We start from the raw sequence: 17,103 nt of genomic DNA on the forward strand, positions 1-17,103 counted from the left end.
TCCTCTCTGGACTGCCAAAGTTTAGTGCATGCAACATCTAATAGGATCAATTTAATTCATTCTGTATTTCATTTGTCAACAGCAAGAAACATTATGAACATTTGGAACTCTTCCACAAACAGCAGCTGATACTAGGTCAGTTGTTCATTTTAATCTGAAATTAGCAGAATTTCATTAACTAACATTTTTTAAAAATTAATTCACGGGATGTGGGCTTTGCTGGCTGGGCCAGCATTTATTGCCCACCCCTAGTTGCCCTTGAAAAGGTGGTGGTGAGCTGCCTTCTTGAGCTGCTGCAGTCCATGTGGTGTAGGTACGCCCACAGGGCTGTTAGGAAGGGAGTTCCAGGATTTTGACCCAGTGACAGTGAAGGAACAGCAATATATTTCTAAGTCAGGATGGTGAGTGACTTGGAGGGGAACTTCCAGGTGGTAGTGTTCCCATCTATCTGCTGCCCTTGACCTTCTAGATGATAGTGGTTGTGGGCTTGGAAGGTGCTGTCTAAGGAGCCTTGGTGAATTCCTGCAGTTCATCTTGTAGATGGTACACACTGCTGCTATTAAGGGATTTGGGTAAAGGCGAGTATATGGAGTTAGGTCATAGATCAGCTGTGATCTCACTGAATGGCAGAACATGCTCTGTGGGGGGAGATGGGGGAGTGAAATGGCTTACTCCTGTTCCTTTGTTCCTCAACTAGTGAATTGACTATTACGTTGGGCTTAAGAAATACGCTACAGTGAAGCCTGTAAATTACAGACACCATAGGGACATCATAGGCATCAGCTATCTTTTTTAACAGGTGATCTTATTTTAAAAATGGTATGAACTGTAAAAAAGAAAATCAGTAGAATGAGAGTTCTTTACCCAGCATCCATTGCAGCAAAGAAAACATTTTGTTGCTGGGATAGAGTTACCCAAGCTTTCAATCCCAGAGATAGACCAGTTTCTTTGGTGTAATGTATGCTGGATAAAGAGCTCCCCATTACACCAAAACTGTCACCTTGCACTGACTGGCATATCCTGACCTTGTGAGTATTTGGTTACAGAAAGGAAGCATGCTGCAAAGAGAAGTGCCTGGGAACCCAACTCAGTGAAAGATCTGTATACAGCAGCTTTGCAGCAGGCGGTGTCCTGTGTTTTTAAGTTGTAATAGGACTGAGTGTACTCATTTTTTGAGAATGTCCATTTACATTTTGCTGCAAAAAACAAACGTCCAGCTCTGTCTCCCAATTTTATCCCACCGCTCCTGAAACTCGCTCTTTGGATCCTTCAAGTGTGGCCCCTGCCTTCCTGACAGCACCAAAACAGCCCTAATCAGTCACAAATGATCTTCCTTTATGATTGTGACCATTGTGCATTATTCCCCCCAAAGCCCTTCAGCAGTGTTCAACACTTAACCGTGCTATGCTCTTGAAGTGTCTTTCTTTCATTATCCAGATTTTGGATTGACCTCAACTGCTATCCATATAAATATAGCCAGTGCATCTTCATTGGTTTCTCTCCTTTGCAGCTTAACCTGCTGAATCCCACAAGAATCTATTTTACTCCTTCCTTTTTTTCATTTATATTCTGTCCCTAAGTGATATTGTTAGCAACTTACACACTGATGACAACTAGCTCTACCTCACCACAACCTCCTTTGACGCCCCCCCACCCCCCTGCTTTGCTGTCAAACTGCTTATTTGAAATATAGTTTTTGGATGAGTCTTAATCTATTCCTGTTAAACATCAGAAAGACCAAAGCTGTCATCTTCAACGACCACCATGAATTTCACTACCATGTCAATGACTGCAGCCCCCTCTTTGACCAGTGTCTCAGGTTGAAGCAGACCGAAACTCCAGCAGCCTACCAAACACTGAGCTTTGTTTTCAACTTCACATCCTCTTGATCACAATAACTACTTCCAGTTCCATAACTACTTGCTTTCTACCCTAACCCCCTGACAATCCACCTCTGAAATCTGCATATTCACCTTTATCACCTGTTAGGAACATAGACCTTGGGAGCAGGAGTAGGCTATTTGAGCCTGCTCCACCATTCAATAAGATCATAGCTGTTCTGATTGTGGCCTCAACTCCACTTTCTTGTCGACTCCCTTGTCTATCAAAAACCCATCCAACTCAGCCTTGAATAATTTCAATTATCCAACCTCCATTGCTTTCTGGGGAAAAGAATTCCACATGCTAATGATCCTCTGAGAGAAAAAAAAATTACCTCACCTCCATCTTAAAAGGGAGACCTCCTATTTCTCTACAAGAGGAAACATCCTCCTGGTATCCACCCTATCGAGTCCCCACAGGATCTTACATGTTTCAATAAGATCACCTCTCATTCTTCTAAACTCCAATGGATATAGGCCCAACCTGTTCAACCTTTCTTCATAAGATAAGCCCTTCATCCCAGGTATGCGTCAAATGAACCTTATCTGAACTGCTTCTAAGGCATTTATATCCATTCTTAAATAAAGAGATCAAAACTTTATACAGTACTCCAGATGTGGTTTCAACAACACTTCGTACAACTGTTGCTAAACTTCCCTACTTTTACATTCCATTCCCCTTGAAATAAATGTCAACAATCCCATTTGTCTTCCTAGTCACTTGCTCTATGTGCATGCTAACTTTTTGTGATTTATGATCCAGTTCAGTCAGATCCCTCTAGTGCAGAGTTCTGCAATCTCTCTCCATTTAAATTATATGCTGCTTTTTTATTCTTCCTGCTGAAGTGGACAAGTTCCCACATTATATTCCATCTGCCAATTTTTTGCCGATTCACTTAACCTATCTATATCACTTTGCAGACCCCTTATTTCCTCTCGCAACTCACTCTCCTACCTATCTTGGTGTCATCAGCAAATGTAGCTACCATACATTCGGTTCTTTCTTCCATATAGATTGCTAATAGTTGAGGCCCCAGCACTGATGCCTGTGGTACTCCACTAGTTATAGCTTGCCAACCCAAAAATGACCCATTTATTCCTACTCTCTGCTTCCTGTTTGCTAACTAATCCTCTATCTATGTTAATATGTTACCCTCTGCACATGAGCTCTTATTTTGTGTAGCAACTTCTGATGTGGCACCTTATCAAATGCCTTTTGGAAACCCAAGTACACCACATCTACAGGTTCCCCTTTATCCATGTTACTTATTCTTCCTCAGAGAACTCTAATAAATTAGTTGAACACAATTTCCCTTTCACAAAACCATGTTGACTCTGCCTGATCCCATTATGATTTTCTAAGTATCCTGCTATAACCTCATTAAAGAATGGATTCTAGCAATTTTCTTATGACAGGTAGTGCTGGAAAAGCTCAGCAGGTCAGGCAGCATCTGTGGAGAGAGAAACAGAGTTAACATTTTGAGTCCAGCATGACTTATTTGGAACTGAAGAGAGCTAGAAATATGATGGATTTTATCCATTGAAAAAGGGGGAGGGAGTCAGGTGGAACAAAAGGAATGGTCATTTCTACCTCTCTTTCGTTCTGAAGAATAGTCATATTGGACTCGAAACATTAACTCTGTTTCTCCCATCACAGATGCTGCTAGACCTGAGTTTTTCCAACACTTTCTGTTTTAATTTCAGATCCCCAGCATCTACAGTATTTTGCTTTTATCCCTATGACAGATGTTAGGCTGGATTATAGTTTCTTAAACTATCTTGAATAAAGGTGTTACATTTGCTATTTTCCAATCTACTGGGACCCTTCCAGATCTAAAGAATTTTGGAGGATTATAATCAATGCCTCTACTACCTCTGTAGCCACTTCTTTTAAGACCCTAAGATGCAGTCCATCAGATCCTGGGGACTTGTCAGCCTTTAGATCTAATAGTTTTCCCAGTACCTTTTCCCTGATGATGGTGCTTGTTTTAAGACCCTCTCTCCCTTTCACCTCTTGATTTTCAAGTATCTTTGGGAAGTTTTCCAAGTCTTCTACAGTGAAGACAGACACAAAATACCTGTTAAGTGCTTCCACTATTTCCTTGTTTTCCATTATTAATTCCCCAGCCTCACTGTGTTGGCTCTCCCAGGAGGTTACAATGCTTTGGGGTAGCAGGAGAAAGCGTTTTGATCATGATCAATCTTCATGGTGTGGTGCAGAATTGGTGGACCAGCTGGTCTTTTCCTGCCTGTAGTTGTAATTGAGGAGAACAAACCTGGACACAGTGTCCCAAGTGAAGTTTGACCAATTCTTGTACAAGGACAAAATGGTATGCTGTGTTTTAGAATCAATGTCCTATGAATGCATCCCAATACCCCATTTCTTTTAGCTATTGCTTCACAGAATTGTTCATGTGCCTTGAGAGATCTAGGCTTTGGAACACCCAGATCTCTCTCTTTCTCCACATTTAGTGCTTTTCACTGAAGGGTATATGAATGTTGAACATTCACCCTTCCCTCGTCCATAATACAGTATTTATCCGATTTAAACATCATTATTCATAACCCAATCTCCCAACACATTAGGATCTACCTGAAGCAGCTGTGCATTGGGTACAGTCCTAAAACACACACTTTGTATCATCTACAAATTTGTTGATCTTGCTCCCAACACCTACATCCAGATCATTAATAAAAATAGTAAAGAGCAATGGTGCTAACATTGATCACTGGGTAATGCCATGATGAGCGGTCTCCAAACAGATCTAAATCCATTTATAAATACTTTTTGCCCACATCTGCCAGCCAGATCTCTATTCAGCTTAACATTTTACTACTAATCCCAGAGACTTTAATCTTATAAATAAGTCTCCTGCATGGTACTTTATGCTTTTTGAAAGTCTTAAGTAGACAATGTCTACTCGGCTTCCCGTCTTAGTAAGTTCTTAATAAAAATACATTTATATTTGTAAAACATGACCACCTTTAATGAAGTCATGTTGGGTGTCCTCAATTATGTTCCTCACCACTCCATCCAAATAATCATGTAATGCATTATTTAAGGGAGATGGTGGCATAGTTGTAATGTTACTAGACTAGTAATCCAGAAGTCCAGACTAGAATCTGGGGACATTGGTTCAAATCCCACTATTGCAGGTGGTGGAATTTAACTTATAAATCTGGAATATAAATGGTAACTCTTGACAACTATTGTTGTAAGACCCCATCTGGTTCATTAATGACCGTTAGGAAAGGAAATTGCCATCCTTACCTGGGGCTGGCCTACATGTGACTCCAGGCCCATTGCATTGTGGTTGACTCTTAACCGTCCTCTGAAATGGCCTAGCAAGCCACTCAGTTCAAGGGCAATTAGATATAGCCAACAAATGCTGGCCTTGCCGGTAACGCCCACATCCCATGAAAGAATAAAAACAAATGATGTCTTCAAGCATCTTTCCCATTACTGATGTCACAGTACTAGATTGATACTTCAGTGCAGCACTAAGGGAATGCTGTACTGTTGGAGGTGCTGTCTTTAAAATGAAACGTTGAAAAGAAGGCCTTGGCTGCCCTCACAGGTCCCATGGCACTATGCAAGGATGAACAGAGAAATTCTCCTGCTGTCCTAACCAACTTCTATGCCTCAACCACACCTGAAACTGATTATCTGGCCATTTAAATCATTTCTGTTTATGGAGCCGTGTACAAATTGATACTGTGTTTCCTTACATTACAGCAATACTTTATTGGTTGCGAGCACTTCAAAGCACCATGAGGGCATAAAAAGCACCATATAATTGCAATTTCTTTCTTCCTATCAAAGTAATTCACTCATTGGTCAAAACGTGAGTGGACTGCATTAGGTGCCCATGAATATGAAAAAAAAACTAAATATCATCAATGGAAAAAACAGGATAGTTCTTCCAAAAATGCTTGTAAAAAATTGAAACACTTTAATGATTAATATGTCGACTTGAATATGTGAGAATGGACAAATTAGTGGACAAACTAATCTTTCAAGGAAGGGCAATTAATTGAGTCACTATCTACCCATATATGAATCTTGGACCTGGAATGTACAAACTGGATAAGATCCAGGACTTGATTATTTACTGCTACAACTTGTGACATCTTCCTGACTGCCATGAGGAAGTAGGCTGAAAATCTTCTGAAGATCAGTGAAAGCAATGTAAATTAATGTTCCCTGAGCAAGAAGATGTGCAATATCTTAAGCTACAATCTTCCCTTTGCAACCTTGCCTGTTTGTTTCCGATTACTCTGGGGGGCGGAGGGGGGGAGGGTATCCAAAGCATGTGATATGTTTACTACAACAAAACTATGTGCCACTGATAATCAAGACTTGATAGGCTGGAACTATCTATTTTTGACACATTTAAGTTTTTTTTAAATATACTTTTATAATTATACCATGACTCCTTCTAGATCCATCTTTCAGGCAGAGTCTCCATGGTCTTCTTCCTGAGGATTGTTAAAATTAGACCCATCTGCTGTACTCCCTGGTACTTCCCCACAACCTCCTCCTTCACACCTCACTCCACTCATGCAGTTGCTTTGTATCCACCTGTACCATTGCCTTACTGAGATACCCCCAAAAGCCTTGTGCTTGGCTTGAAGTTACTTAAGCTCTTAACAATTTTACCATGATAAGCACTTACTCAACATCAGTCTTTGCATGGGTTGGGGGGGGCGGTGGTGCAATCCTGAAAGGATTCCTCCATCCCCTTATATAAAATGCATACAGAATATAGTAAAGAATAATGACACTTTCAACAGCTTGCTGCTGGGGAAGCACATTTGTAGAGCTGAGGGAGATAGGTGGGGGGCGAAATATGAAAGCTTAAAAGCTTGGATTCTTCTTTATTCGTTTTATATGTGCCCTTGTCACCCATGTCTTTGTCTCTTCCTGCTACGATCTCTTGTCACTCCCACCAAGGCCACCCCTAATGCTGGGGAAATTCTTTTCATTATATTCTCAGCTGTAACCAACCAGCTTTAAGCTATAAGTATTTCTTGCACTTTTATTACAAGATCACAAGGTACTTAGGGGTGAGCAAGGTCATGTAACCCATCTTCATCCATCCATTGCTGCAACTAATTGTTATTCCAACAAATTATTCCAAAGTTTTGCCCTCTTCTACACTACCTATTCACCCATTCCAAGCATTGATCAGTGTGATATCTTGTTAATAGAACTGCCCTATTATTTTGAATTTGTCACCTTGTCCTACCCTGTTTAATTTGTATTCCAGATTTACCTCTAACATTCCCATTCCAGTCATTTCCAACCACAACCTCTTCCTGAGACTGTAATAATCCCTCCCTATTGCTCCTTCATCCTGCATCAATGCACCCTACTCCCATTTCTGCAGCATCCAAGTCCCACTTCCAATACACCATTCTTAAATCTCAAATCCTACCATCACTACACCAAGATCAAAGGGCCTATTCTTCAATATTCTCACCCAACACTTCTCCACACCCCTACAGTCCCAAATCATATCATTCCCCCACCCACATAGTTGAAGCCCAGAACACCAGCTAGAGCAGGGCTTCCCAAAGCCCAACTGTGGTTCTGAGGTGAGATTTTGAGGTTATGAGCTCCAAGACAGCAAGGCTACCATGGAGTTCGGATTGATTTCTGACAGGAGCGGGGCTCCTTTAAATGCTTGCATGTGTTTTGTTTTGTTGGTGGGCGCGGCCTAATGACTCCCCTCTGAGGCCCGATTGCTGCTGCAAAAACAGCTTGTGAATAGGTAGGTGTTTTTTGGAGAAACCCTGCCTTTTCATCAAATCAACACCTGTTGCCTGACCCCTCACCCCTCCTTCTCCCTGGTCAAGAACTAAAGACCCCCTGCTCAGCAATAGAAGCCTCCCTCTCCCACAACCACAGCCCCTGTTCAACAACTTTTGTAGCACCCAAATTTTCACTCTGGGGTCAAATGAAGTCTGAGGCGTTAAAATGGGGTCAAATCGGGAAAAGGTTTGGGAAGCACTGAGCTAGAGGACTACCATAGATTCTGGACATTTGGTAAAAATTTAAAATATAAAATTAAATTAATCATCTAATAATCATTAAAAGAGATTTTCAGACTCTTAAAAATGTGGATATAATCACAATTTCCACATAAAAGTAGTGATAAAACTTACATATTTTGTAATAAAAATTTAAATTTACTTATTCTATCATGATAAATCAAAGGGTTTGATTTTTATGTTATAAAACATTTTACTGACACACTCTCAGAAACACCAAGGGAATCTGCTTGTGGATAAACATCTTTAGCCATACTCTGCTCTAGATTCCTCATGCATCTTTAATGTCCCAAGACACATCACAAAGACCTATTTGGATAAAAATTGACACCGAGCCAAAGAAGGAGATATTAGGAAGGGGACAAAATGCTTGGTAAATGGGACAGGTTTTAAGGATGAGGTGGAGAAGCAAACAGTTTTAGAGAGAGAATTGCAAAACATCAGTCCAAGTAGCTGAAGGTAGAGTGGCCAATATGAGATGCACGAGAAAGCAGAGCTGTGCTGTTGGAATACAGAGAACTCAGAGGGTTTTAGGGTTGGAGGAGGTAATGAACAGTGAGGACCGAGGTCATGAAGGGATTTAAGCACAAGGATGAAAATATTAAAATTTGATGTGGAGCTGGAAGTCAATGTTGGCTAGCGAGCAATAGTGTGATGGGTGAGCAGGATTTGGTGCAAGCAGCAGAGTTTTGGATAAGCTGAAGCTTATGGAGGGTGGACGATAAAACACTAACCAGGAGAGCATTGGAATAGCCGAATCTGGGGCTGACGCAAAGTCATAGATGAAGGTTTCACTAGTACAGTAAGTCCTTACTTTAAGTTGGCCCGCTTTAAGTCATTTGGATTATAAATATTTAAGAGCCGGTATTCCCGATTTAAGTGTCAGGAAACAAAAGGGGTTGGGGGTGGGGAAGAGGTCAGGAAGGCCCATGAAGCGGGAGGCAGCGACATGGCCCGCAGAGCAGCTGGCAGGAGGCCGTGAGAACGGCCCAATAGAGCTGGCAGGAGCTGCGAGGATGGCCCACAGAGCAGGCAGGAGGCTGCGAGGATGGCCCACAGAGCGGACAGGAAGCTGTGAGGATGGCCCACAGAGCGGACAGGAAGCTGTGAGGATGGCCCACAGAGCAGGCAGGAGGCAGAGAGATGTGGAGATCAGGAAGGTCATGTCCACTACTCCCTGATTGGCCAGCTTTAATTGGAATTGATTGCTGATTGACTAGGGTGATTGTCAATCAGTAATGAGTACCACCCCCCTACCCCGCCCCCTCCACTTCTGCATGCAGGGTGGAGATCATCTGGAAGCCAGAAAAATCATCTTTTTGAATTTACACTGATTGAGAGGGATTGGGGCAAGAGAAATATAGAGAGTCAAGAAGAAAAGAATTAAGAATTTTAAAGTCTACTGGAGATATTTCTGAGCCTATGGAGTTGTTTTAACATCGCTCCTTTAACGGACTCACGTATCAGTTTTGCTCTATTTTTTGCTTGACACCCCTTCTTTCACAGCAAGATGTACTATCGCTCTATATTTTTTCGCTGAATTCTTCAATACCTAACAAACTAGAATATAACACCTCTTTGTTACAGGAGAAACATCTATCACCAGCCAAAGGTGTACCTGATCCGCTGGATCCCAGGGACGGAGATCCAGACGAGGAATTCTACAAGGCTCAAATCTTCATGTTGTCAGGTAGAATTAGCTTTTCATTAAGGGCCAAGATTGTGATCAATTGTCTTTTTGAAACCAAGTTTGTTATTTGCCAGATAATGTAAGATATGCCCTGAATGACTAGACAGGTAAATCTAAAACGCGTGGTGCGCAACGTTGTAAAATGTAGCATTGTTCTTTCTCCATAGAGTTCCATAAAGAGATCAGGTGTAAGGTGCAGAGTAGCTCGAGGCTCATGGTGCCCAATATTGTGGACACCACTGTCGTTGACAGCAGTAGCAAAGATACACTCCTGGCAACCCTGGCAAGCACCAAGAGGGCACTCAAGGATGCGCGGGCAGACAGGGTAATTCTCGTTGATTTCCATTGTAGATAGCTTAAGATCTCAAATCAATGCTAGATGATTGCGATTTCAAATTTTCTAATATCTCCTCTCTGGCAGAAAGCGAAGTTTGTCCAAATAAGGGAGGCCCAAGAGAAACAGCTCAATCTGATAAAGGGAGAGAGAATCGCTGCAATGGGACATTTGTATAAGGATAATAAATCCAAGAAGAAGCAGCTGGAGGTGAAAACTTCCCAGAGCAGACTGTGCCTGGCCCATTAGCCTGCGCCTTCCCAGTCCCAAGAGGTGAAAATACCCAGGAGGCTCAAAGAAGAGAGAGCAGCCTTCCAGCAGAAGGTGGAGAATCTGGACTGAAAGGTGGAGAATATGGAGGCTATGAACCTCAAGTTACAGGAGGAAATTGTTGAATTGTCAAAAATAGGTGAGATACTTTCAATTTAATGTTACCAGGGTGAGAAGTTTCCACCAAATGGCAGATTTCCGATATTGGACTTTTGGAAATCCGCCATTGGCATCTTCCTTTCCAACCTCCGGACCCAAAAGACCAACATATAAAGAAAATCAGAACTGTCAGTTTGACTGACAGTTGCTGCAAGTAGGAACTGCTGCTACTGACCTTCAGGAACTTCCTGGTTTTTCAGCAGGCTTTTAAAAAAACTCGGAACTGCCAGCCAACCATAAAGCTGCCCAAGCATCTTTCCCGCTCTCAGCAACTGTTTTTTTTAAACCATTAACTGTCAGTTAAACTGACAGTTGCTGAGAGTGGGAACTGACAGTAGAGCAGTGATTTCCTTTCTTCTGATCTTGCTGTTCCTCCAGAAACAGAATCTGTGATTGGAGGAGCAGCAAGGGCAGGAAAGAGGGAACCTGTGATTGGAGAACTTGAAGCCGTTACTCTGACCAGTCCCACTGGCCACTGTGCAGGATACTTTCAGCTGCACTAAATGATTTGTGATAACATCTTCTGTGAGGCCAAGGAGAAGAAGTAGAAAATTAAAGAACAGAAGGGAGTCCCTGGTGGTAACAAGGCCAGAGCATGCCCAGAAAAGCTATAACTAAGGCATACGTCAGACTGGATCCAGCTGTCATCTGCATCCACGACACGAACCACTTCCAGAGAACTGGAAGAGACTAATTTGGTCCTCTTCGCTTCTAATGATACTGAGTTATCTTGAGCGAGGTGAGTGCTCTATCAGTGTGTGGGGCAATCACAGCTCCTTACAGGGTCGGCCATGCAGATTCCGGAGTTGGAGCTGCGATTAGTGATGTGAGGGAGGAAGGGAGAAGGATTTGTTCCCAACTCTGCTCCATAAACAACTCTGTCTTTGAATAAAGTAAGAAGCAACTAATAATCTAAATACTTTTCCCAAGTAAGCTAAGGTAGGGCCCCATCTGATTGCCTTCCCAAAGCACATCCTGCTTTCATTTTACCATGGAACTGATTGCTTGTGGCTGTAGAGTAGACAACGGCCACGATAATAACTGTGAGGTGGGGAGCGAGATTTAGTGTCTAAGAAGTATGGGTTTCCTGGAGCTTCTACAGAATTTAACAGCAGAGCCTGATTTAAATGTTTTTATCGGTTTCCTGGCTGCAGCCAGTTAGATTGAATGGCTGGCTGTCTGACAGGCAGGTAGGCAGCTGGGGAACAGGGTGGAGGTGAGCTAAACATCAGTGGAAGGGGTGTGGGAATTGGACATTTGAAACCTGGGGTGAGTTGGACATCAGATATTAAGGAGTGGGGGATGTAAGAAATTGGGAGGTAGGGGATTTGGACAACAGACATTGGGAGGGAGAAGGGGCACAGTCGACTTGGACTTCAGATGTTGGTGATAGGCAGGTTAGACATTAGACACGGGGTGGGAGTGCTACACGACCGATTCGTGCAAAATTAGGTTGAGGACAGCATATACTTGACTGTGTTGGCCCTTGTGACTAAGTAACCAGCTGCCACTTGTTGTCTAAGCTTACGTGTAAAGAATGTCCATTTGGACCAAAAACTAGAGGGTTGCTGGTGGCATGGAACAATGCCACACATGAGTCAGTGTCTTTAGAAGAAAATTAAAGGAGGTTTCATAATGGTAGAAACACTCAGCGCAATAGTTTATTTTTATTTTTCAAAATCTGAATATAATTTCAAGCAAATTTTTTTATTTTGAAGTTTACCTCTTGTTTTAACACTTTAACAGTCCCTATGTTACATAAGATGTAAATAGTAAAATATGGTAGGCCGAACTTGTAAGCCACTTAAAGTTGTGTCAAATTTCATTGTCACAAACTCATCACATTATGGTTATCAGTAGCTTTAATGTAACTTTTTCTGGACAATTAAAATGATGCTTGCTTTTAAATATTTTCTTAAATGTTTGGGATGAGGGGCATGTGTGAGTGTGTGGTGGAGGGGTGGAGAGGGGCTGATTACAATGTGTGTTTGGAGGGTTGGAGAGGAGAGTGGCTTCAGTGAGTTGTCTGGCACCAGGGAATATGGAGAGCTTGACTGAAAAAAGAATCTAGGTTTGAAATGCGAAATACTTAAACTTGGCTGAAGTTTTAGAATGTGAGGTGTAAGGAAAATTTGCATTTTTAGATAAATTAGGTTAGTTTGAATTTCAAAGAGATGATAAGATGTTACACCCAGCCAGAAGAAGCTACGCCAAACAGTGTGTTTATTTTTCCCAAAGGTTACTGATAAAATTAGTACTATGAAAGATTTATATTATGAGAAAAGTAAAGTTGCAAAAACATATGGGAACAATGGAATTTACACTAAAAGGGGGAAACATGTATAAAGGAGATGAGGCTATGTGTCAGAGGAGAGAAGGAATTCTGAGATCTAACAAGTGTGAAAGGCCTCCAGTCTCTGTGTATCAAGTTGCTGTCCACAGGAACTGAAGCTGAGAAAACTCACTTTAAATTCTCCTATCCAGGGTATTCTGTTGCTTTGCCTGGGTCTATTTAAATCTATTTGTTTTTACTGTTGCCTTAATGGAGGTGTAACTGGGAGTCAGATTAATTAGCGGTTTTAGGAGTTATTATAGTAGTAATTTGTAGACCTATGTATGTGCTTGAAATCTTTTCTTTTGTTAATTAATGTTTAATTTCATTTTCTAAAAACCTCTGAAGCCGTGGTAGTCTTATTACTTCTGAATTCAGGGCACGAAATAAAATACAAATTACAAAACAGTTGTGACCGCATGATCAAGTTTCCCTCGAGGATTTGATCATCATCTGCCATGTCATAGCATGATAGGTTAAATTGGAATTGCGCAAATGACCTTCCAACTCTGAAAAATGAATGATTATTTTTCATCATGTTGCAGCAAGAATGTTGGACATGCTTAGGCGAGGTGATAGGCCCCCAGCACCACGCAAGCAAAGATGGCTGGACATGCCTGCATCCCCAGCACCACCCAGGCACATTGAGCAAGTTCCTAAATGGAGCACCAAGAAGCCAGCGAGCAGTTGCACACTGCAATTAATGGCAAGGTAATGATTCTTATAATTAATTGTCAAAACATTTGAAAATCAATTTTGGTTTCAACAAAAAGTGATGGATCACTATGATGATAGGTAAAGTATTAAACTTGCCTCCATTACTAAGGATTTGTCATTCAGTGAGACTGAACAATTGAATAACCTCGTGTAGCTTCTGTAGTTAATCTGAGTCTGTATTATCTTCCAATTTTACAGAGTATGTCCCTGATTTTACTTACAGGTAAAACTGCCAGATGGTATTGTGACACCGGAGAGTGTGTGGAATAGGGCACATAGCTAAGGATGAATTCATTATTCATCAGGTCCTTGGCTGTTGATATCTGGGGGTCCGACGAACTGAAGGGAAGGTCAGTCTGTGGAAGACCATGCCCACCGTTTGTGAACATGGGCAGTACTGGGAAGTCTTTGCTCTCACCACAGAAGTTAAATGTATCAAAGCTAATGCCACATAAACCCTGTATTTTCTTTTTGTGTGATGCAATGTCCCCTTAGTTAACTGAGAAGCACTGAAATAGGATTAATTGGTCTTCTGATTATGGTTAGGTTCCAAGAAATGCCCAAATGAACTGGGGTTTCCATGGGGATGAACTGCTAAGAAGCAATGGGTAAACAAATGGGGCTGTTAAAGTTGTTTTATTGCAGGCAGCATAGAAGATGCAATTTCTCTCAGCAGGCGGTCAGCTTGGAGGCCTCTTGTCACCTGTTTTGTAAGACCCCAACTTTTAATTTCAACCTTAAACTTTTTCTCTTTTTAGCAGCATGTTTCACCCGCCAACTCCAAACCCAGGGGCTGAGTGAGGAGGCTTTTAAGAAAAAGTTCAGAAAAATGAATAATTACATCACTGAGAAAATTCTGAACCTCAATTAGAGACAAAAATCCAGTGAACCAACTAACATCTAATGCCTAAGTTCTGTATTTTGATTAACAGCTACAATTTAACATTTCTTCACTCTATCTGTGTTTAACTGCTTTGGTTTCTGCAATTTATGTATTTAACTGTTTATTTCCCTCCTTACAGGGAAGTCAAGAGTATAAGCATCTCAGCAAAAATTGGGAGGCTGAAATCAGACGAACCATCCTGTCTTATTAATGTAAATACTGTTCAAGTTTTGCATTATGATAGCTGTAATTTAACATAATTACACTTTAACTATGGTTAGGTTTTTTTTGGTTTCTGCGCCATTTATTTGGTTTTTGCTTATGTGTTTTGTGTTTTTCTGCATCACAATAAACTTGCAGCACAGTCCAGTCAATAGTGTTTTATGCTTCACTGACTCCACAGCACACATTGACACATAGGTCATTTCTTTGACTTATTAGTAGTTCTTATGTGATTGGAATGGGTGAATTAATTTTTTGGATTTTCCTTTTTGTAATTTTGAACAGTTTAGCTGGTCTCAAATGGAACCAGTTGGGCCAGTAAATTTAACCAGTCTAACCAGTCTCAACTGGAACCAGCTCAACTGGCCAACTGAAACAAATTCAGCTCGCCAACTGGGAACAATCCAACAGGCCAACTGGAACAATCTCAGCAGCCCAACTAGGATCAGGTCAACTGGGACCAATTCAGCTGGGCTGGCTGTCCCAATTTCGACAACTAGTTTGGATCCATCCTTGTTCAATTCTGCAGCAAGTGAGGCGGAGAGGCAGTTTTAAAGCTCTAGGAAAGCCATTTGCTTCTCTCAAGTCAACATGCCCAGCATCGGGGCACTAATCACTCAAATCCACCTCCTCTGAAATGCTTCAGAAATGTTCTTAAAGCATCCCTGAAGGTGTCAAACATCTCAATATGGTGACTGACCAAAATGGGAGAAGGTTCATTTGGGAGGGCACCCAATGCAGAGGGACTTCGTCAGGCACACGCAAAGGCAAAGTCAAGGCAACACACAGAGTGCAAAAAACTCATCTGACTAATTTTCCAGGCACCACCTGCCCACACGTGACAGAGTCTACAGGTTGTACATGCCATCTCAGAACCCATTGAACTGGAGTGGAAATAAATCATCCTCGATTCTGAGGGACTGCCTAAGAAGAAAGAAAGATTGCTGATATTTAATTTGAATTTATACAGTATTTATTTTATATTTGGTGATTTATTTTACTTTACACATGTACGGGACAATATTTCAACTTGTACGTGGGATTTTCCAGGCTAGAAATGTCCAAAGGAACCTAACTCTGGCTTTAACATTGATTCCTATGAGAACCTTTGATTCACTTAAAGTTTTTTCACTAAAAGTCGTGATTTTAAGGAACACAACTTTAAGTGAGGCCTAACTGTAGATTGTTGCTGGCTGGGGCAGAGATAGATAATGTTACAAAGATGGAAATAGGTGCTTTTTTGAGATGGCAAGGATGTGGGAAACAAAGCTCAGTTTCAAGTAAAATAGGACACCAAGGTTGGGAGCAATCAATTTCAACTTGATATAAGGCCCAAGGAGGGGGATGGTGTCTTCAGCAAGGGCACAGAATTTGTTACAGGAGCTGAAGATGATGGTTTTGGTCTTTCCAATGTTTAACTGTAGGAAAATTGCAGCTCAGCCAAGACCAGGTGTCAGACTAGCCTGCTGACAACAGAAGCAGCAGAGGAGTCGAGACGGTGGATAGATAATGGGTGTCATTAGCATACCTGGGGAATCCAAAGGTACATCTTTGGGTGATGTTGCTGGGGGGATTGGTACCTTTTATATGAGGAATAAGAGGGAGCCAAGCATAGATTCTTGATGCACTTCAATGATGGTGTGGGGCAGAAAGTGCTATTGCTGGACACTCTCTGGCTACAATAGTTAAGAGCGAAACCAAGTGAAGGCAATCTTTCTGAGTTGATATCAGAGGAGAGACGTTGGAGCAGGATGGTGTCAATAGCCAAGACAAAGACTGCAACAAGGCCAAGAAAGGATGGTGGGATGTCACTAGGGTGTACGGAGGGGAGACGGTGGCATAGTGGTATTGTCACTGGACTGGTAATCCAGAGACGCAGAGTAATGCTCTGGGGACCTGGGTTTGAATCCCATCATGGCAGATGGTGGAATTTGACTTCAATAAAAAATCTGGAATTAAGAATCTAATAATGACCATGAAACCATTGTTGATTGTCATAAAAACCTACCTGGTTCACTAGTGCCCTTTAGGGAATGAAATCTCACCTGGTCTGGCTTACATGAGCTGCAGTAATGCTGGCATCAGGCCAAACATGGATTACCAAGTACCACCCCCACTCAGCTGATGAATCAGTACTCCTCCATGTTGAACACTGCTTGGAAGCACTGAGGGTGGCAAGGGCGCAGAATGTACTCTGGGACTTCAATGTCCATCACCAGTAATGGCTTGGTAGCACTACTGCTGGCTGAGTCCTAAAGGACATAGCTGCTAGACTGGGTCTGCGTGCAGGTGGTGAGGGAACCAACACGAGATAAAAACATACTTGACCTCATCCTTACCAATGTGCCTGGTGCAGATGCAGCTGTCTATGACAGTAGGAGTGACCACTGCACAGTCCTTGTGGAGACAAAGTCCCATCTTAACATTGAGGATACCCTTCATCATGTTGTGCGGCACTATCACTGTGCTAAATGGGATAGATTTAGAACAGATCTAGCAGCTCAAGACTGGGCAACCATGAGGCGCTGTGAGCCATCAGCAGCAGCAGAGTTGTACTTGAAC

General features: G+C 41.9%; 1 protein-coding gene across 1 annotated transcript; it reads left to right on the top strand.

Annotated features, from left to right (window-relative positions):
• Positions 1–2: 2 nt before the first annotated feature.
• Positions 3–15,223, top strand: LOC144692354 (uncharacterized). Its single transcript, XM_078561100.1, has 7 exons — positions 3–135; positions 9,522–9,624; positions 9,792–9,949; positions 10,046–10,367; positions 13,265–13,430; positions 14,459–14,531; positions 14,827–15,223. Exons 4-7 carry the CDS (start codon positions 10,313–10,315, stop codon positions 15,094–15,096), a joined length of 564 nt encoding a protein of 187 aa, XP_078417226.1. The 5' UTR covers positions 3–135; positions 9,522–9,624; positions 9,792–9,949; positions 10,046–10,312; the 3' UTR covers positions 15,097–15,223.
• Positions 15,224–17,103: the final 1,880 nt, after the last annotated feature.

Source organism: Cetorhinus maximus, chromosome 17 (assembly GCF_964194155.1).
Source record: "Cetorhinus maximus chromosome 17, sCetMax3.hap1.1, whole genome shotgun sequence".
NCBI classification, from domain to species: Eukaryota; Metazoa; Chordata; class Chondrichthyes; order Lamniformes; family Cetorhinidae; genus Cetorhinus; species Cetorhinus maximus.

Bases quoted from the DNA above. Each gene is read 5' to 3' on its own strand.
- LOC144692354 (XM_078561100.1), top strand. From the start codon at position 10,313: ATGGAGGCTATGAACCTCAAGTTACAGGAGGAAATTGTTGAATTGTCA. The intron at 13,431-14,458 runs GTAATGATTCTT...CCCTCCTTACAG, and splicing joins ACACTGCAATTAATGGCAAG to GGAAGTCAAGAGTATAAGCA. The intron at 14,532-14,826 runs GTAAATACTGTT...AATTTTGAACAG, and splicing joins AACCATCCTGTCTTATTAAT to TTTAGCTGGTCTCAAATGGA.